We start from the raw sequence: 22376 nt of genomic DNA on the forward strand, positions 1-22376 counted from the left end.
GCTAAGATCAAAAATACCAACGATAGCTTATGTTGAAGAGGCTATGGAGTTAGGGGATCACTCCTCCACTGCTGGTGGGAGTGCAAACTTATGCAGCCACTTTGGAAATCAGTATGGCAGTTTCTCAGAAAATTAGAAATCAATCTACGTCAAGACCCAGCAATACCACTTGCTCAACAGTGTCCATAGCAGCATTATTCGTTATAGCCAGAACCTGGAGATACTAGAGATTTTCAAATGAACCTGACTTTGCTAAGGTCTAGTAGAAACATCCAGTCCAGTGTGGTATCGGTCAATTTCACTTTTTAGAATTTCAGTCTCCGTTTAACTCTGTTCCAGCTCCTGCTTTTCTCCATCTGAGTCCTTCACCTTCACCTTTCAGTTCATTTTGTCAGTGTTTTCTGTGCCTTCCTTACCAAGCTTAGCTATAGCTTCTTATTGGCTAACTGTAGTAGGAGCGGTGGGCCGCTTCCTGCTGCCCACCTCCCAGCTAGCTTTACCCCTGAAATAATTACATGGAAACTGTATTCTTTTAAACACTGCTTGGCCCATTATCTGTAGCCTCTTATTAGCTAACTCTTACATATTGATCTAACCCATTTCTAATAATCTGTGTAGCACCACAAGGTGGTGACTTACCAGGAGGATTCTAACCTGCAGCTGTCTCGGAGAGGAGAGTCATGGCGACTGCCTCATTGCCTTCTTCCTCCCAGCATTCTGTTCTGTCTACTCCACCTATCTAAGCTGCTGTCCTATCAAAAGCCAAGGCAGTTTCTTTATTAACCAATGAAAGTAACACATAGACAGTTAACCCTCCTCCATCAGCTAACTCTTACATATTAATTTAACCCATTTCTATTAATTTGTGTATTGCCACGTGGCTTTGGCTTGCAGGCTAAAGTTCCGGTGTCTGTCTCCAGCAGGGCTACATGACTTCTCTCTGACTCCGCCCTTCTTTCTCCCAGCATTCAGTTTAGTTTTCCCCACCTACCTAAGTTCTGCCTTGCTATCGCTCCAAAGCAGTTTCTTTATTCATTAATGGTAATCACAGCACACAGAGGGGACTCCCACATCAGCCCCTCAATGCCCACTGTGAACCTTGGCAGCAAGAGCGCCATGCTGACTCACTCAGACCTCACTTCTTTGCAGCTTACTACACAGTGATCATCCTCACCAAGGCTGTCTACTACTCCACCTCCCAGTCCCCTTGTCTTCTTTCTTCATTTAAAGGCTATGGTCCATTGTTCCAGTCTTTGTCACAGTCCCCTAAGCTCATTTGGCCTTCCCTCTTTACACCACATCATGTAACAGGTTTCCAAGCCTCAACAAATGAAATTACCCACCCTCTGCATGCGCTATTCAAACAAATGGGAGCATTTGTGTATTCTAGACACATACTTTTATACCCATAGGTATAAAATGTGACCATAGCTCTCACCCCATTGACTGTAGCTCTTCATCTGGATGAGGCCTTGTGAAACTCCCACCACCCACATTGCCTTATCAGCTAGTGTTACCATTATGCTGGTCCTGTTCCACGCAGCCATACTGTTGAGATATCATGGGTACAGTATCCCTGTCAAGTCTTGGGGGCCAAGAACTGTTTCAGGACAACTGTGCTTGTATTTAGGGCTCCCAGATGTATGGGTTAATGTCCATTGCTTTCTTGGCCATGTTTCTGGCACTACCTCGTCTCCAGTGACTGTGTGCACAGGTAAAAAACTTGGTCTCTGGTGGATCTCAAAAAAAAAAAAGTCTTTTAGATTATGTGGCTTTTCCCTAAGTATAATGGGACAGCATTTCCTTACAGCTTATTCATCCTTGGTGGGAGCACATCTTCTCCAGTTCAAGGTCATCTGAGGTTCTGAGACACTGTCTCAAAAAGGAAGCATGGGGAGGGGGAGAATGGATGAGAGGAGGGAAGGGGAGTTCCGTACAATCCTGCTGCAGTCTGCAAATCTCCATGTAATAATGTTTCCAGCAGAATCTTTTTGTGCTTGTACGGAGGGAGCAGTTTCGTGATTCTCAAAGTGCCAGCCATGCGGCTACAGTGCTCTTCCCCAGGTCTGTGCTTTCCCTCTGCAGCCTCTTGGAAAGCCCTGCTGACCATTTCTCCCTGGTTTGCACTTCTTTCTCTGTCCTGAAGCTGAGTTCCTCTCTCACCTGTCCTATTGTCTCTATACTACTTGAACTTATTCTTCTACTTATGTGCTTGTTTATGATGGGGGGGCAAGTTGTTTGGGTTTTGTGTGATTTTTGTTTTGTTTTTTGAGGGTTTTGTTCATATTTGAGACATGGTCTTAGGTAGGCTGGCTTCAAACTCCCTATGCTGCCATGCATGACTTTGAACTCTTGTTTCTCTTGTCTCTGTCTCTCCAGTGTTGGGATTATAGGTGTGCACCACCACACCCAGGCCCTGTTTATACAGTGCTGGCTGGCGAACAGAGCCAAGGCTTTGGTGTGCTAGGCAAAGTCTACTGACTGAGCTACTTTCTCGTCCTTAGTTTTAAAGCTCTGTGAGATCAAAGTCCGTGTTTATTTCTCATCATTATATATTGAACACCAGAGCAAAAGTCTGGACACATAATAATTAATAAATACTTAATAAAGTAGTACTTGGGCCAAATATAACAAAGAGAATCTGTGGTAATGATTCTGGGGGAACAGAAAGGAAATCGTTTTGTGTGGAAACGTGATGAGTTTGAGTTTGTGTATGTTGAGTTTTAGAGCACAGCCAGGATCCTGAGTTCAATATGTTCCAGACATTCACTCTGGCAAGATACTCATGCAGATTTGGGGGTCATCACCATGAAATTTTTTATTAGAAACAGATGATCTCTGGCGGAAAGAATGCTATCTGAGAACTCACAGACAAACCCTTTCAATCAGAAACAATCGCAGGTGCTTGGAGCTGTCAATAACAGTTTTTTAAAAATATAAAAAGAAAAATTAGAAACATCGTATATTTACAAATCTGTAAAGATTTTGTAACTAGGTAACTATTTCTTTATATGTAACAATAGTGATTATTTCAAAGTATTTATGTTCTGTTATAATTACTTCCAAATCATCATGAAGAAATAAAATCATTACCATTGAAAACCAACTATATCATAATCATATATTTGTGAATACCAAAAGAGCTCTTTCATGTGAAGTAGGCTATTTGTATGTCTGCCTTTACATTAGATAGTGATTGTGTTTCTATTACTGAGATACTACAGGGAGATTAATGACGGTCAGCTTAGTCCCCAGTTCTACTTAGAGATGATGTTACGTTCTGAAACTTTGATCTTTTAAAAATTAGGCACTTATTTTTTCATGGCAGAAAATATCATTTTTATTTTTATTAGTCATGTTATTTGACAATATTATACATGTACATAATGGACTCTGATTATTCTCTCCCCCACACTATCTAATGTTTCTCCTTTCTTATCAATACCCCTCCCCATTCCCTGTAGTCCCTTCCTTATAATCATGACTTTTGGGATGGTTTTTTGTTTAACTAGAGCCATTTGTGTTATCACTGGATTAAAACTGCCCACTACAACCGTATGGGGTCATCAGTGGGTATGCAGCAGAAGGCAGTGACACCTCCACCCTCATCTCTCTTAGCAAATAGCTCAACCATGAAGGGTAGGGTTCCCTGAGCCCTCTTCCACCTGATTGTGGGTGGACCATTCTTGTGCAAACCCAATGCAAGTGTCCACTGCTGCCATCTTTCTTCCTGTACTGACTATGTCTTCCCAGAAAGTGACTTTTTTGTAGCTACTCTCCCTATGTTTTACCTCTTACAGTCTTTGTATCCCTTTCTCCAATATACCTTGAGTCTAAAGGGGTGGTATAAATGTATTCTTTAGGGCTCAGAAAATGAGTTCTCGGCCAACTCATATTTAAGTTGATCATGTTGGGGCTGACAAGGTGACTTGGTGGGTAAAGGGTTTCCCATGCAAGTTTAATGACCTGAGTTCAGCCTCTAAAACCCACATAAAGGTGGAAGGAAGTAATGCCACAAAGCTGGCCTCTGACCCCCAATATATGCTTTGTGTACAAGCCCCCACACACACGCATCCTGCACACACACACACACACACACACACACACACAAACGATGATAAAGTCTAAAACTTTTTAATAAAAAAGACCATCATTAAAGTGTACCTCTTTCTTCTACTTCATTAAAAAAAATGCCTGTTACTTGAAGAATTGGAGGAACAGATGGAATTGTGCCAGTCAAACAATTCACCTAGCAAGCAAAAACCTTAGTCATGTTACGACAGTTCTCCATGTCCCCAGTAGCTTGCTATTTTCCCCAAAAACTAATCAGAGTGCTTCTGTCGTATAAGCCAGGTCCTCACAGTCACAGTCTTCCTTTGAGGGAAAGGGCCTCATCACTGTCAGATGAATTTGACTATTTTTTTTTACAAAAAAAAATGCAGAAAGTGTAGAGAGAAAAGACTAAGTAAAAACTCAGTCTTGTAGGGCAGCAACAGTGTATCATGGCTGGTCGGTGGACATGAAAGAACACGTACATTGGATATCACTTCCTGTGTCACAGGATGTCACCTCCAGAGCTTTGCTTGAACTGAGTTCTCAGAAGCTCTGACCACTACTAAAAGTAGACATTCATTCATGAAGAGAGGGTAGAGACCCCAGAATAGCCTTGTTGATGTATGGAAGATAAAGGTATAAAATTTTGGCCCACAGTCTCAGACTGGAATCAATATAAGTTAAAGTCTTTTGTTTTTTTTCTTAAACACACAGACACACACAAACTCACACTCATGAGTGCGCACATACACATAGCATAATACCGTCTGCTCAAGGAAATATATTCTCTAAGAATTAAATAGTAATGAGGCAAAGTTTTATTTCATTCATATTGTTAAGCTTTCCCTGCATGTTTTTTCTCCCCATTGCTGATATCTGAAGGACTAAAAGTCAGGTATTTGTTGTTAAGACTCGGGTTACCTAAGTAATGCAACCCTTTTTTTTTCAGTGAATTAATGTATCTTATACCTATCAAAAGAGCTGTGATAACCCAGTGTTATAGAGCTTATTGGAAAGGTCAGTTAAACTTTTTAGCAATAGCAATATATAAGATATAACCCAGTGATAGAGCAGAATGGGTAGAAACCATTGCACTCTAAAGGGATGCTACCCACAATCTAGATGTAAGAAAATATGGCAGCCCAGCCCGCTGACGTAGGCCTATAATTCCAACTAGTTAGGAGACTGAGGTAAGAGGATCTCAAGTTTAAGGCCAGCCTAGGCTACAGAATTAGTCAAAATCCAACCTTGCAGTCTAGTAAAATCTTACCTCTAAAAAAAGAGGTTGTATCTCAGTAGTACAACACTAATAAGTGGATGCATAAGCCATGGGTTGAAACCTCAGAAAATGGATATTAAATAAGGAGAGAGAGAGAGTGCACAGAACTCCTATATAGAATATGCCCCTATGTTGCCTGCTTACTTCATTCTTTTTAGCTAACTATTTTCAATCCCATTACAGAAATGGAAGCTAAGTTTAGCAAATTGTTTGGCCCTTTATGTTAGTGCACAAAATCCTTAATTAACAAAGAAAATGCCACCATCCATTGTAAATCACTTTACTAAACTTTCAAACTTAATAAGGAATCTTGTCTTGTCCAAAAGCTGCTTCTCAAACCCCTGCTGATCTGGCACTCATGCCCGATTCCCTGTGGAGCTGAGCGAAAGAACGGAAAGGGAGCCAATTAAAGAACCTTTGAGCCAGAATAGACAAGCAGAGGCCATCTTGTCCATCCTTCTGCCTCCAGGCAAGAACCATCCTCTGCAAACACCAATTTCTGCGTGAATCCTGCTGACAAAAACGTTCACCACATGTAAATGATAAGTCATAATCCAGTTATTGCTGCTAAAGCAGATTGTTAACTGTTCGGGACTTTATTTATTGTGGTGTAAAGATGCTGAGTTTCAGAGTTCATCTGAATTGTCTTAATTCTGCCTTTCAAGAAAATAATTTTGTGCAAGAAATGCACTCAGATAATTGTCAGCATGGGGGAGATTGGTGTCCAGAAAATAAAGTTATCTTCATCATCTTATTAAATGTATTTCTGGTTTCCTTTCACTCTAGGCTTACCTTACGGGTGGGAGGAAGCTTACACAGCAGATGGAATCAAGTACTTCATCAAGTGAGTACAAGCCTCTCAACCAAGTAAGCAATTTTGCTCACATCTGGAGAGAACCTGGAAGTTGCAGAATAATCAGCAAAACCAAGAAACACTCTTGGAGGTTACAAAAATTAGAAACAAGAAATGAAACCTCACCATCTTCATTTCATGTTATTTAAATGCTGATATCAGGTGTCACTGGAGGGGGTAAAACCCAAGTGACAATTTCCCCGGAAAGAACCAAAAACTGGAACAGAATCGTGATTTGAACCTGAATGTTGCCTGTCTGGACTCACTTGTAGGACGATATTATTACCATTATTGAAAAGTTAGTGTCTAATTAAAAATCCATTTGTCGTGCCCTAAAACAGTACTGACAGCAGTCACTACCTTGAAATGCTGTACAGTATACACAGATCGTTCTGTTTACTGGCAGTATTTCTGGACATTAGCGATGAAATATATAGACTGCGTACCCAATACCATACAACTCATGTAGTCATGAGAAATTACAGGGAGTAAATGACCTAAGATATAAATAGGACAGTATATGAACAGCCTAGACCCCAGTGTGGTAACAGTGACCTTTAGGGTATGTGTACAACCCTAGCATTTCCCTTAATCTGTAGTTGTTGCCAAGAAATCCACAGCTGTTGTTACCAAACCAGAATCAAAAGCAAAGTCTCCTGGCCCAAGAGCTTTCCTATTGCACTAGACTGTCACTCCTGAGCAGGAAGACCCTTGTGCTGAACTGGATGGTTTTTCCCTAAATACAGTGTTCTGAATAAGTCATTTGGTGTCAGGGCCAGTGTTATGAGAGTTACAAGGGGAAACTCACCTCCTGGCAGGGATTCCTAGAAAACCCCTTGTACATCCTTTTGGCAGATGCTATGAGAAAAATGCCCTTGCTGTCCTTTCAAATGCACCCATACTTATCAAGCAATATGCAGATTTTGCTTTACTAAACCCTGTTCTTCTACATAGGCTCCTCTCTCTCTCTCTCTCTCTCTCTCTCTCTCTCTCTCTCTCTCTCTCTCTCTCCTTTTTGGTTTTTCGAGACATGTTTCTCTGTGTGTAGATGTGTGTAGCTTTGACTGTCCTGGAACTGGCTGACCTCAAATTCACAGACTTCCGTTGCCACTGCCTCCCAAGTGCTGGGATTAAAGGTGTGTACCCTCACCGTCCGACCTTATATCTCCCTTAACTTCATTTTCTCTTCTGACAAGGAGAGTATGCTACCATGGTAGAGCTGCTGATGTTAACTGTCAACCATGCATCCTGACTGCAGGAAATGACTAATAACGACTTAGCATTATTTTTTTTTATGGAAAGACTGTATCATGTCAAGAAAGCACAAAGCCTGCAAATCATCATCTTAAAAAGATCATAAATTCAAAATTTCACATTTGTAAAGATTTAAGGAAGAATCATAGATAAACCTGGCAGAGTTTTCCTGGCTTGTTTTCTCTTGTTCTGTTGGTGAGTGATGAAGCATAATTGCAGCTTATAGCATGAAATAGAGAGAAGTCTTGTAATCCTATGTGTAGATCACACTCAGCAGCCCACTGCTCACTTCCAGAATCATTCTCCTGGAGACAGACCTACTCTCTGATACACTGCATTGGCCATGCCTGGTTTACATCAGATTTCAGCTGATACTCAGTGGCCAGGAGCACAATAAAAGTATTTGTCCATACGTTTTCTTATGTAATCCTCTTACTAATGTGGAAGGTCATTACAGAGGGTGTCATGTTGATGACATCATGTCATCATGGTGTCATGTTGGTGATGACCTTCATCTTGCCCCTAGCTATGCCTCTTAAAAGGTCCTCCAAGGAAAATTGTCATCCAAAGAAGAAAAACTGAGATTCTGCATTCAGGGGCCTTAGAGAATGCCCAGGTTTGCACCCTGTAGAGAGTTCTTTAACCTATGCTGAGCTGTCTGTCAGTGTGTCCTACTGATAGCTGAATGGCAGGTTCTCACTAACGCTCTGTGAGGAAAGGGTACTGAGGGCAGAGTTCCGTAACACAGAAAAAAAAAAAAAAACAGACCCAGATATGACCAGCCAGAAAATCAGTTTGTCTCACTGCTCCCCAATTGGATGAGCCACTGTTCCTTAGATAATGGAACAGCTTTTAAGCCAAACTTCTACTACCAAAAGGAATAGAGCATAAAAGGAGTGGACCAAAAAAGAAAGCCAGCAAGCTGTGGCCACTCCAAAATCTAGCTCAGTTCCTGTGGATAGAGCTAGAAAGATAGAAAAGAGTGGACGTTTACCCAGCCTCCTTTGTTCCACTCAGAAAACAGCCCAAAGTGTGTTCTGGAAACTCATATGCTCTTTTCATTGACCTTAATCGTGCTGTAGGAGGAAAGCAAAAAAGAAAGAAGACAGATTTCTTTTCCAAAGGGCATGGGTGGGTATCATTGTCACATTGCTGCAGCAGAATAGGCTGTCAAAAGAGGTTACCTTCAATCAAACTGCAGGGTCCAGATTCAGACCCAGTGTTATCTGGCTCCAGAACCACCCCCACGTTCACATTGGGCTGCATCACACCGCCTTCCTTGTCTTAAGGTCATCTGGTGAGAGGTGACAGGAAGGACATTTTAAGTAGATGTTGACTTAGGTAGAATATTATACTTTGTCCATTTTAAAGTAGCATAGCTTGCTTCTAAGAACAAGTAGTAATCTTCTGTAGATTGGAAGGTCAAAGAGTAAAAGGTCAAAGAGTAAAAATAAGAAAATCTAACTCTATCCCAGCCCCAACCTCCTAAAGGAGGAGAATGCTCGCTCTGAATTAGGTCTTTCTTTCCAAGAACATAACCCTGTTCAAGCAACAAGATGGATTTTAGCCGAACCATTGTACCCATGTTGTTGGTTTTTTTTTTTTTAATGTTTATATCCTTACCTTCTTGTAGGGAGCTATTGAACAAAATTTTATGAGCACCCATCGTTAAACACACAGTGAATTCTGCAGCGGTTGCTAGCCTCCTCACTAGAACAGGGGCTCAGCCACACCTCTTAATCACCTGGATGTGCCCATCCATCTCTTCGTCTCTTCATCTTTACCATGTTCTTTTGTTTCTCTAAGAAAGTTGCCCTCTTCCCAGGAGTTATTTGCTTGAAGAGGATTGTAAGGCCATATGCAGTCTGATTTGAGGTGCTCATCAGTAGACTTTAAATATGGATCTGCGTGGGTCCTTGTGTGGGTCAAGTGCATCATTCTGGTATAGGTGGCTCTGATTGCAAAAGAAAGCCTGCTGATGTCAAGAGAGAGAGACTGGACATAGAGAAACCTGGATTCCAATGCTGGTGTCTCCACAGAGTAATGCATGTGTGTTTTAATTTCCTCTCTATGAAGTCCTTGCTCACCCCCTCAAGAAAATGCTTCAAATAAAGCTAATCTCTTTACTTCCCTCCCTCTCTGACATTTCAATGGGGTTTCTGCATGGTTTTTAGCCACAGTCAAAGCTGTTCCCAGATGAGCAAAACATGCACAAGCTTCCTAATATCCTTTTCAGAAATTTTAAAGTTATTGATTTGCTTGAATTTTTATTCCACCCGAGCCAAACTTTTGAGCCTGGGCAACCTATGTTAATCTTTTGAGGGAGGAGTGGTTCATTTATAGGTAGCTGATACTTTTCTGGCAATAAATAACTTCCCTTAAAAAGAATGCCTAAAATTACCCTCCCAGAGCTCTGGAGGAGCTGATGGTCTGCATGCATATGATCTCCTGACAGAAATTGGCACCTGTCACTGTCATCCCAGAAATGGAACTGCTACATCTGATGGGAGCCAAGCCTCGGGCAAGGGAATGGCTGTCAGTGCTGCCTCGAGAATGCCCAGGCACTTATGGTCCTTGTAGAATATTTCTGTCCGTCCACGTGACTGATGCACTTCTATTAATACTTCGTCATCTACTTAAGTTCTAACAAAAAAAAGAGAGCTTCTTGCCCACCTGTGTAAACATGAATAACTGGTGTTGGCATCACCAGAGCCTGTGTTTCATAGAACTAACAGACATGTGCTTCTGTGTGTATGCATATATGCATGTAGGCATACTCGCCATAAATAAATATGTAAATCTACATACATATATTTGTATAAAATATAGCACTGCATTCTGGGACAGATTTTTTTTCATAAAATAGTTGTAATATCCTTAAACTTAACGACAAAAAAACCCCAACACTTTCTACATGCTGTAATGAGATTATTTGGATGGATGGCCATTTTTACACCTAACTTAACTTCTTTTTTGTTTATTTGGTTTTCTTTCTTTTTTCCCCTATGGATAGAGTGGGGCACCTGCATGCTATAGTGCTTGTATGGAGTTTGGAGGACAGCTTTTCCAGGAGTTATGTAACAGGTCGTTCTTTGAACTGCCAGCTCCCAATAATGATGCAGAGATGTATTAATTATGGAAGCTTGACCTTAGCTTAGGCTTGTTCCCAACTAGCTCTTAAAACTTAAATTAACCCGTTTATATTAATCTGCATTCTGCTATGTGCCTCCATATCTCTTTTCAACTCTGTACATTTGACTTCCTCCACATCTCACTGGAGAATCCCCTTTTCTCAGATTCTTTCCCAAGTTCCTCTCTCTCTCTCTCTCTCTCTCTCTCTCTCTCTCTCTCTCTCTCTCTCTCTCTCGCTAGAAGTTCCGCCTATGCTCTCCTGCCTAGCTATTGGCCATTCAGTTCTTTGTTAAACTAATCAGAAGGTGCCTTAGGCAGGGGAGGTAAAACAGCAACACACATCTTCACACAATGTGATCAAATAGGCCCCTTCTGACGCTTTTGAGGCAGGGTCTCTTGTTTCTGCAGCTGTGTTAAGCAAACTTCCTGAAGATTCTCCTGTCTCTTTCTTCCATTTCAACATAGAAGTATTGGGATTACAGGTGTGAGCCACTGCTGGCTGCTTGTTATGTGAGTTCTAGAGGTTGAACTCAGACTTATTGGCAGGCACCTTTATCTGAACTGTGTCCACTGAACTATCTCCCAGCCCTTCTTCACAGCTCCTTTTCATCATCTTAAAGTCATATACTATGAAAAGTGTATGGGAATTTTTTTATGATTTTACTTTTGAATTACACATACATTTGATGTATTATACGTGTCATATAATATGACAAAATTACTATGAGTTCTGCTGGCAAAGCCAAATTTGTTATAAATTGGACATAACTACTAATTGATTTCATTATATTTATCTTTATATTGAAAGATTTGAGTTTACTCTTATAAATACATTAACTCTCCATCTCTGCTTTGTAAATTTTCTCCATTGTTTGAAGCTTAAAGCAGTGCATATTTATTTTCTCAACCAGTTTTAAAGTCCCAGCAGTACAAAGGTAATTTCACCAGATTGCTCTGGCACACTTGCCCTCACCTCCCTCCTTCTCCCTCCCTGCGCTCGCTCTCTCTCTCTCTCTCTGTCTCATGGAGTTGTCAGACTGTCTAGTAAAATGGCTGAGAAATGAAGCATAGTGTAGTGATGACGGCCAGCTTGTTGGGGTTTCTGTCCCGCCCAGTACCCCACAACCGGCAAGCCCCAAAGAAAATTACACACAGGACTCCATAAGATTATAAACTGACTGGCTTTAGCTCTGGATACTTATTAGCTCTTATAATACATATTACCCCATTATCCTTATCTACGTTAGCCACATGGCTCAGTACCTTTCCTAACTGTCAGCTCACGTGTTGCTTCTTTTGTGATCTGGGCAGGAATGGTGGGGGGAGCTTCCTGCTTCCCAGAATACTCCCATTCTCTTTGTTTCACCTCTACTTCCTGTCTGGTTTTCCCACCTGTACTTCCTGCCTGACCAATCAGCATTTATTTAAAACATGATTGACAGAATGCAGTCAATTCTCCCACAGCATAGCTTAGTGGGCTCCCTAGAGTACTTGCATCAAACATACTCATGATGCTATTGGCAGGATGCTCCAGCTCCTCACCATGTATCAGGCATTAGGGATATAGGGTTATTCTCAACATAACAACAGTCTTTCCCCAGAGCAAGAGATGAGAGACACTCAGACAAATGCTGCCGAGTGTCTTCTCCAGCCAGTCTGAGAATGCATGTTTTGCCCTCACATCTGCATAAGCTGTTGGCTACAAGGATCAACCTAGTGCCATGTAGGAGGCAATGGCCTAGGAATGTGAAGAAGTGTTATAGAAATCTTAATATCAAATACTGACTTTTAATGCCAAATTATACTCCTGGCAGCACACACCTTTACCCACTGGGCTACCTTGCTTGCCTATATTTATAGAGTTTAAAAAATTTAGAAAGCACAAAATGAGCAATTTGACGTTCTCAAGTCTGAGACCCTGACTTTCTTTTGCAAATAGGTGTTACCCTAAGCAGCAGCAAAGCGAGTAGACAGGTAAGGAGATTGTGGTGGGAAGGAAAGAGAGGAAACATGGTTTCTGGTTGAAAATAAGAACTCCTTATTTTTTGCTTTGTAAATCCTTGGCAGATTATTTAAGCTTCACTTTAGTGGATATTCTCAAGAACTCTCCCCTACCCCAAGACCTCGTGAATTGAGCTGTTTTGCTTCCCTCTCAGAGAATTAGGTAGTGGCCACTGACAGATTAATATAACCTGTGATTCTTCTGGTAAGAGGTCAGGACGAGTGTTATGCACTGACATCGGGGCTTATAAGAATATGTTGACTGTTCTTACAAGAATAGGCGCCTTGGGGAATTCTGTGAGTGTGAGAATCAGGACCACCATGAGGAGCACACAGAGGAAAGCGGGAAGTTTGGGTCTTTCCAAACGGCTCTCCCGAACCACCTCTTCTGACGGAAGTGGGGAGGCCTGAAATGAGCCTGCATCCAGTAGGGGGTTCTTTCGCTTACACTGCGCTGTCTGGCAGTACATCTCATTCCAAAGCTGAATGGGCAGGCCCGACTCTCTCTGTGATAACTGATTAGGAGTAAGCATTACCTGGAACAGATCAGAGCATGTGTGGGGACTGAAGTTCAAATGAATGAGTATCATTGACAAGTTGGAGAAGCCATTGAAGGGGAAAAGAGGGCATCTGTTAGGCCTGGATTTTAACGTTGACACTGCCACATTTGAGAGTGACCTGATGTGCCATTTCAGTCCCTCTGTGATCCTGATCCCTACCTAAAAACAAGGAGAGTTGGAGTGTTGGAGAATTGGATGTACCCAGGGGTGTGAAGCCCCTGGCAAAGTCCTTGGTGCAGGGCGAGCACTGAGCAGACGTCAGCTTCCCAGGCCATCCCCGCACTTGCTGCTATGCCAGAGAAAGATTTTTAAATGACATTTGTGCAGCTGCAAATAGAACACAGTAGCCAAAACCTACATTTACACTGCTCTCTGGCCAGTCCACAGCCCTGGATGGAGCAGAAAGGCTGCCTTGATCACAAGCCCAGACAGCTTGCCCAGGATTCTCTATAAATCCCTACAGAGAGGTGTAGGAATCTGAAGCGCTGGAGAAGAGATTGTCATTTCAGTGAAAGGCCAGCCAGCTGGCATGGGTTACTCAGGATGGCAAAGCCCCTAAGATGAATAAAACATCTAGATCTACACACCCAGCACCGTGTTCTGCCCCCACTTAGCCAATGACGGGTATGGCTTGGCCTGAAGCATGTTTTCCAGTGTCCAAGTCCCGGAGAGCACGTGACTGCTCTGGACCTGTGGTCTTGCTGGAGTTGTTCTTCTCTCGCCCACTTTAGAATTGCCTCTCATCCATCACCCTCCTTTTCAGACTTTTTTTTTAAACAAATATTGAATTTTTTCATCAAAACTTTCTCTACTGTTTGGTTGCTGAGTTAGTCTACAAGCGATGCTGTAAGAAAACACCACAGACAAGGAGCTTAAACAGCAAAAATATTTCTCGCAGCTCTTGGTGCCGAAGTCTAAAATGTCTGTAGGACTGATTCCTGATGAGACAGTGGCCACCGTGCTTACCCTGTCCATTCATGGCATGGTTCTCTCTCTCTCTCTCTCTCTCTCTCTCTCTCTCTCTCTCTCTCTCTCTCTGTTTCTGTCTTTCTGTGTGTGGGGGGGTGTGTATGTGTGTGTGTATGTCTAAGAGGGAGAGAGCTCTCTATTGCCTCTTCCTCTTACCATAGTGACCTAGAACAAAGGTCCCCGAGGCCAATAGTCATCCCCCCATGATCTCATCTAATACTTATTACCTTACCTTGCACACAGTCTCTAAAAGCAGGGCTTTTGGTGAATTTTCGTGGGCCATGGCATTGTCCTGAAATCACTTTTTCCTTGCTCCTTTCCGTCGCTGGGACTTGAATCCAGGTTCTGTGGTAATAAGCCATGAATTACATCCCCAGCTCCTTTTACCTGTCAGTTTGACACACGGTCTTGCTACGTTGCCCTGGCCAGCTTTGAACTGGTGATCTTCCTACCTTAGGCTCCCAAGTTCCTGGGATCACAGGTATCTGCCAAGACCTGGCTGTCTTAACTTAGTTTCCATCAGACCTACTCTTGCTAAAATTTCCCTAGCTTTGCACAAGTTATAAGTTTTCCTAGTGTTTGCTAGTCTCTTTTCCTTTAGGCGCTGCCCTTAGAAGCAGCCAAGGAGACCCCAAGTATGGACAAGCCCCAGAGCCTGTGAACTGTTAGGTTACATAGCAAAGGGAAATTAAGGTTACTGATCAGCTGACCCTGGGCAGAGCTTGGCCTACTCTGTCCAGTCCGACCTCATGAGTTCTTCACAAAGGAAGAAAGAGGCAGAAGAGTCAAAGGACGTGTATGATGGAAGTAGAAATGTCCCCAGTTCTGAAGATGGGCACCATGAGCCTAAGGCTGTGGGAGGCCTTCAGAAGCTGGAAAAACAAGGGAATAGTTCTCCCCTTGAGCCCCAGAAGGGACTGAAGCCATTTGGTGATGTTTTCTGTACACCCCAGTAAGACCCCCATCAGACTTCTGATCATTAGCCAGTGAATAAGTCATTTTATGTAACCAAATTTTTGGTGATAAATTATCTCAATGGGAAATTCATACAGGGGTGTGAGAGAGAGGCGAGAAGGGGTTTCTAACTATATGTCGAAATGTGTCAGGCCTAGAGCCAGGGCACTAACACATGTTGTCTCTTAAACTATCGAGGAAGGTGTTCTAAGTCACAGAGGTTGAAAAACCTGAAATTTAGACCTAATTTCCCAGTAACACACAGGCGGCCAGCCCTGTTCGTATACAAGCTGGAGTGGTCTGCAGATATAGCCAATAGGAAAGAAGAGTGGCCAGTGCCCACCTCTCAGTCCCAGGGCTGCCTCTGTGTAACTTTGGACAAATGACTTTAATTCTCTAAGGCTCAACCTTGTCATCTGTGGAAACTATAGGGAAAAGTAATGTTTATGGGATTTTTATGAAAAGTAAACAGGGAAAATTGCCAAAGAACATTACAGAGTAGAAAATGCCTGTCTGACAGAAAGTCACATCTTGCTGCCTCGTACCAGGACAGCCTGTGTAGGCCTTGAACTCACAATGCCTTAGCCTCAATCTGCCAGGGCTGGGAATGGCAGGGACGTACTACCACACCAACCTGAAGTCTGCATCTAATCTGTGATGTTGTTTGGGGGCTGCGGTAGTCTCTGTGGACCACAGACATTCTCTGTGGATGAGTATCTGCTTTGTCTCCGAGAAAGTATCCATCTAGCAGGAGGGGGTGTTAAGGGTCTGCCAACAAGGATGGGATTTGGCTGAACATTTCCAAGATTGAGAAATCCCAGTGCGGTGATGTGAAGGCTTAGGCAGACCATTCCTTATTTCTGTTACCTCTGCTAACATTGTAGCATTTTACAAGATTTTTTAACTAAGGGTTGTATTTATTTACAATAAGCAATAAAATCTTAAAGTCTGGAATTCTAATAAGCTTGTTTAGACCACTGACTTTAAGGAAATAAATTCTAGCCCAGATTATTTAAATTGTCATACAGTTTTGCTGCTTTCCCCCAAATTAATGACTAGATCTTGCAAGTCAATTGAAATGAGATTATTGATAAGGGAAAATAGGAATGCTAATTATTTGGTGATGTTGGTTTTATTTGAATAACTCTAATTGCCCTGATAATCCTCAATTTCTGTAAACACACATAAACCACATAGGGGAAATCTGAATCTTTATTACATTTGAGAATGACCTGACCCTCAGTTATAAATAAGCGAGATTCTATCAGTTGCATATCTCTCTCAGTGGTCTGACTACAGTAGTAATCAGAGGGGTTTAGAGTGAGGCGTGCCTCAAGCAGTCATTGATGCCACACATAGTGTACGGACATGGCAATCAAGAGATGGGAAAGACAGAAACGGCCGTGCCCTGTTGAAGCTGGCAACCTTCAGACACAGACAGGACACAGGACAACAGAGGAAGACTATCTGGGAAGAAGGCACAAAGCCTCCAGCTCGGGCTTCACACAAGCTTTCAGTTTCTCAGTTGCTCTCATAACATTTATCATGAATTTCATAGGAAAGATTTTTCAAAAGATATAATAGCTTTACATAATATGTGGTCATTGAATTAATCCTTTAATTAATTTCATTTTGCAAAGCTGAAGAGCCCCTTTCTGGAGGTCACTTAATCCATCCCAGAGTCTCTTCACATATTGCTATGGAAACCAACCTGGATACAGAGGGATTGAACATAATGGTTAAATTCTCAGAAGTCATTAGTTGGATCAAGGCGCTGGCTGTGCGGTTTGCCAGCCCTATGGCCGGGAATAAACTGCGCCGTCTTCCCGGTGCCGTTTCCTCCTATCAGCCCACCTGGTTACACTTGCAAAGGTGGCATCATCAAAAACAGACAATGTTTAGAGCTCGTGGACCTGCTGATGGTTTTCTTCTTTTTTTAATTTTTTAAAAATCTTCATTAAAATGAATATTTTTGCCAGGGATTTTCTTTTGGTATTCATCTTTTACTAGTCCAATGAAACAACTTTTCTACTATTACAAATACACACATGCATATATATGTATATATATATTTCGATTCTTGTAAACAATTTTATATCTGAGACCTAAAGATGGTTTCACTAATTGAATCTTAATATTTGATGTGTTATATATTTCAAAAAAGTGTCATAACAGAATAAAAATCAATTTATAATTTATAAAATAATGTGTTACCTTTAAAACAAATATTCTTTTAACTCTTGCTGTCATTAATACTTGCATTTAGTAGCCACTTATATATTTTTCCTGTGCTTCAACATAACTGGGTCCTGAAACAAATTATACTAAGAAATCTTTGTCTATTTTTATTTTCTAATTTTATGTGTATTTTATATATAGTCCCCCTAAAACTACATTGGAAATTTATTACCTTTGGTTCATTATCCAGCAACTTTGTCTTAGGCATGATAAAATAATGCAGGCAAATCTTCCTAAACTCACAACAATGTAGAACCATGTCTGCAATGAAGAAGGAGGAAGGGGACATCCTTCACATCACAGACAGTTAAGAGTAGGTTTCTGTAAAGCTATTGTACTTTTTGTGTTTAAGTCATTTTTTTTGCTAGAAATTGTCCTTAATTTTTATTTTGAAAAAAAATTGCTTTTCTTTTCGAAAGAACACATTTTGATCCTCTAGCTAAGAGGTAAGAAACATAAGGAGGATAATTATAATGGGATTTAAATAATTCACTTAACATTTCTTTGCCAATAAAATAAAGCATGTTCTCTTGGGCTTTTTTTAAAATAAACTCTACAATATGTCTTTCAATTTACTAATATTATTTTTAAAATCACACAGCACTGGCAACCACTGCTCCATAGCTATTGATCTGCAACAGATCTGGCAACCACTGAAAAACAAATGGCCTTTCAGATTTTCAAGTCTATCTGAGTGACTGTTGTTGACTCCCCAGATCAGGTCAGAAGCGATGTCTCTACAGAAGCGTCTGCTAGGGGTACCGCATGTTCAGATGAGGACTTTCTGGGTCTCAGTGTAGCTTCCTGCATTCACCAGCTCTCTGAGCTTTCCTTCTGAGCAGCAGCATCTCCCTTTATGAACCCTGAGGTCTTTATTAATTAAACAGAGTAGTCAGCTGGACTGATTTATTCTCCATCCTTAGCTGAATTACCAAACACATATCGGGGGGAAATATTCCTAGTACTGGAATGTTCTCCTAGCCAGTAAATCTAGGATTATCTCATCATACTGATTATGTCAAAGACCATTAGCTGCAGTGTTCACTGAGACATAGAATTGAATGGTAGACTCAAGACTGGCTCTCCTCCAGCATTATAGGCAGAATTCCAAGGTGTTCTTACCCTAATCAAAAAGCCCCAATTATCAATAAAACCAGCTATGATTATTTCTTGAATGTCTACTCTTTGCCAGGCCCTTTCCACACACCACCTGGGCTTTAGAAATTCTGTCTCATGGGTTCTGAGTACTTTTGCATTATTTTTTTCTAAAGATCCAGTCGTTGACTCTGAGCCATCAAAAGCCTTTTCTTGTTGCCTTGGTTTTATTTTTCTAGTCAACAGTTACTGGGATTACATGTTTAATATTTAGAGATGTGTATGCAGGTAGGGTTTTTTGGTGGTGGTGGTGTATGTGTGCATTTCTTCACCAATAAAATCAAACTATTATCTTGGACTTCTATCTTTCAGAAAAGCATACTATGAATATAAGATTAGTCAAACAAATATAAGTTACAGTTTGTAAAATATAAGTTACAGTTTGACCTTTGATTGGGGTCATATTTTGTCAATTAAGAAGTCTTGATGATTCATGGGAGTTTTCCTTGCACCAGATTTCTACCTGACCCCAAAATGCCCCCATCAAAACATTTCTTTCTTTATCCTTCCCCTCTATCCTTCCGCAACCCAGCCCCTCATGTTCCCACCCCACCCTCCCCCAGCTTACCCAGGAGAGGCCCTTTATTCCCCCTTCCTTTTTACCTAGTCTCCCTAGGGCTGTGGGTTGTAGCATGTTCTCTTTTACTTTACAGCTAATACCCACTTATGAATGTGTACATACCATGTTTGTCTTTCTGGGTATGAGTTAACTCACTCAGGATGTTGTTGTTGTTTTGTGATTTTTTTATGGTTTGTTTTTGGTTTTTTGGTTTTGGGGGGGGCGTTGGTTCTTTTTTTTTTAATCTTTATTTTTTGATACAGGGTTTCTCTGTGTCACATCTCTGGCTGCCCTAGAACTAGCTCTTTTAGACCAGGCTGGCCTCAAACTCAGAGATTCACCTGCCTCTGTCTCTCAAATGCTGAGATTAAAGGTGTGCACCACCACCACCCAGCCTGGGATAATTTTTTTTTTTTAGTTCCATCTACAAGAATGACCCCTACTGAGATTCCTAGCAATGGTGGATAGGTAGCCTGAATAGGCCATCTCCTGTAATAAAATTGGTGACTACCCTAATTGTCATCAGAGAGCCTTCATCTAGTAACTGATGGCAGCAGACACAGAGATCCGCAGCCAAGTACTGGGCCCAGCTCTGGGAATCCCGTTGAAGAGGGGGAGGAAGGATTATATGAGCACGGGGGTCAAGGTCATCACAAGTGAACCCACAAAGACAACTAAGCTGGGCTCATAGGTGCTCACAGACACTGAACCAACACCTAAGGAGACCACATGGGACTGACTTAGGCCCTCTACATATGGATGACAATTGTATAGTTTGGTCTACTTGTAGCAAATCGTGTACTTGAACTTATCCTGCAGATAACTGAGTTTGGTTTTCTTGCTTCCTACTCTCCCCATTCAGGTAACATTATAAGGGAAGGAGTATTTAAAATAATGTAAATTACACTCTTTGAACTGCACCAATACATTGTAACTGCTGGTAAACATTGAGTCTCTAGATAGTGAGACTGTCAAATCAACAAAAAAGTGTTATCCAGCACATGCCTTTAAACCTTTGCACTGTACAGGACAGTGCCTGTCCGTCCCACCTTGCAGTGTGTTCCAGCTCTCTTGGTTACACTCCATAATATTTTTTTAAAAGTGATTTCAGTTTAGGTAACAAAAAGGCCTTGAAATGAAATGAATCTGAGCCGAGTTGATGCTCTAGTAAGCTTAACCTTCATAAGAAACCCATTTAAATCATTTTGAAGAGAGTGGTAATGTGAGTTACTGCTGAGAGAATAATGATTTCTTTTTAATATTTTATTTATTGTTTAATAATTTTATAGCTGCATGCAGTGTACTTTGATCAAATCCATTTCCTATTTCCTTCCTTCCCTTTCTTCCCTTACCCACCTCTGTGACGTTTCCCTCCCAACTTCATGTGTTCTCTTCTTCTTTCATTAAGTTCCCTAAGTCTATTTAGTACAATCTGTACATGCGTGCATGTAGGACAATCCATCAGGTGCCAATAGCTCCTCAGCCAGGTGAGGCTTCATGCATTTCTCCCCACCTAGCAGGGATTTCGGTTGGCTTGCTCTTGTGCAGGTCCTATGCACGCTGTTGCGGCTGCTGTGAATTCATATTGCAGCAACTCTGTCCTGTCCAGCAAGTACTTTTCCACTTCATACGTTCCCTACCTGTGAGGCTTTCTACCCTCTCTTTCTCAGCGATCCCTGAACCTTCTGGGCTTTGGGGGGTGGGGTGACGTCCCACCTAGAGCTGAGCACTCCACTCAGCACTGCACAGTCTCTTACTGTCTGCATCGTCAGCATTTGTGGATTTCTGTATTAATCACCTCATGAGGGTTGAGAGTCATGCTCACATATGGGTATGAAGATGAGAATTCAGGGGGCAGTTTAGTACTATGTCCATTTACCAGAATAATCATATATAAGATTCATCCCTATGGCCTATGACCTAAACAGTCACGGATTTTGCCCCATAGACAGTACCAGGCATGAGTCGTGTCGCATGGAATTAGCTTTAAATCCAATCAGAGAGTGATTGGTTACTGCTATAACATCGGTGTCACCAGTGGGTGTGTCTTGGCAGACCGGTCACCGTAGTTCACAGAGTTCATGACCAGGTCAGACTGTTGATGACTCCTCTCCGGGCAGCATGCACAGAACCTTCGGGCCCTATGAAAGCTACCCAGTAGGGGAGAAGCTTCTAAGTTGGTACCAGCTTGATTTTCCCATGTTCTATGACTCAAGTATGTAGTGTCTGCAGTGTCTGCAGCAGTAGAGTCTTACTGTCAACCTCTGGAGGGAAAACAAGAGCAATAGCTACAGCCTGTAATGTTTGGGGCTTGGGAGCTGCGGAACCCCATTGCCAACAACTCAAAAGTAAGTGAACCATACCTGGCACTGGACTCTGTTATATATGAGATTGGTATTTTGGATTTATCCCCCAATAATAAGGTAACACAATTTAAACGCCTTTTATATATGAATGTATTCTAGGAAACTTCTACAATAGTAGCTTTCCATATAGGCTTTTCATTGACCTTTGGTGTTAGCTGTCCCTCGCCATACTCCCTCTCTACCAACACACTAAAACTCTGGAAGCTGTGGACATACCTGGGCCTTGTCACCTCCACATTGACTCTTGAACTACCTTACCCCTTTGTGAATCCTCTACCCCACTGTTAAACTATTAGTAATCTGCTGTTATAGAAATATACATTTATAAATGTCCCTCCAACCCCACCCCCACTCCAAGGGGCTAGGCAAATGATAGTGGACGTGTGAGAATCATCCAGCTGGAAGCTGAGTTAGGAATTGAATTCTGGGCCACACGTCCACCAGGTGGGAGTGTGGCTTGTCCTGTTCTGCCACTTCCTACATGTGCTCTCTGCCCTAGAGTCCCTTCCCCATCTCTGCTTCTGTCCCTTCTTCCCACAATGCTCTTCAGGACACTAGTCATTTGTTCTGAGGATGCACCAGGCACCACAAATGCAGAAATGAGAAAATGGCTCCTGCCATCGGGGAGCTTTCTGAGCCACAAGGTATCTGGCAATAAACATGCATTTATAATATAGGAAAATTAGAGATAAGACTATGGGTTCAGATGGCGGAGTCTTAAGGAGAATTTGCTTCTTTGGAGTTAGTGTGTGGTAACTCCCCAGGGAGGAGAAATGTGGCCCAGAATCCCACTGTAGGATGTGCTTGACCCAGAATCAGTTGGAACCTAGTGTTTCACAGGTAAATGACAGTGAGTGCTTTGTCATTTAGGAAGTCTCGGGGCTGGAGTGGAGAATGAATTAGGAAAGAAATAGAACTGAACCAGAGAAGCTATTTCAGTGTAGCAGACTGTTCCCCTGGAAAAGGAAAGCAGGAGACAGACTCCAGAGATGATGCTCACGGA

The 22376-nt window shown here is 41.9% G+C and overlaps 1 protein-coding gene across 5 annotated transcripts in view; it reads left to right on the forward strand.

The window, feature by feature from the left end:
* Positions 1-22376, forward strand: part of Stxbp4 (syntaxin binding protein 4) — a 155101-nt gene that overhangs the window by 128384 nt on the left and 4341 nt on the right. For 3 of the 5 annotated variants that reach the window (XM_048446889.3, XM_048446892.3, XM_048446890.3), the window contains one exon: positions 6119-6176. In XM_048446889.3, coding sequence (XP_048302846.3) covers positions 6119-6176 — 58 coding nt within the window. Of the gene's footprint in view, positions 1-6118; positions 6200-12510; positions 12546-22376 lie in introns of all 5 variants that reach the window. The other 2 variants (XM_085695647.2, XM_048446891.3) reach the window with 2 other exon arrangements.

The sequence above is a fragment of the Myodes glareolus genome, chromosome 9 (genome assembly GCF_982192425.1).
Source record: "Myodes glareolus chromosome 9, mMyoGla1.1, whole genome shotgun sequence".
Classification (NCBI taxonomy): Eukaryota; Metazoa; Chordata; class Mammalia; order Rodentia; family Cricetidae; genus Myodes; species Myodes glareolus.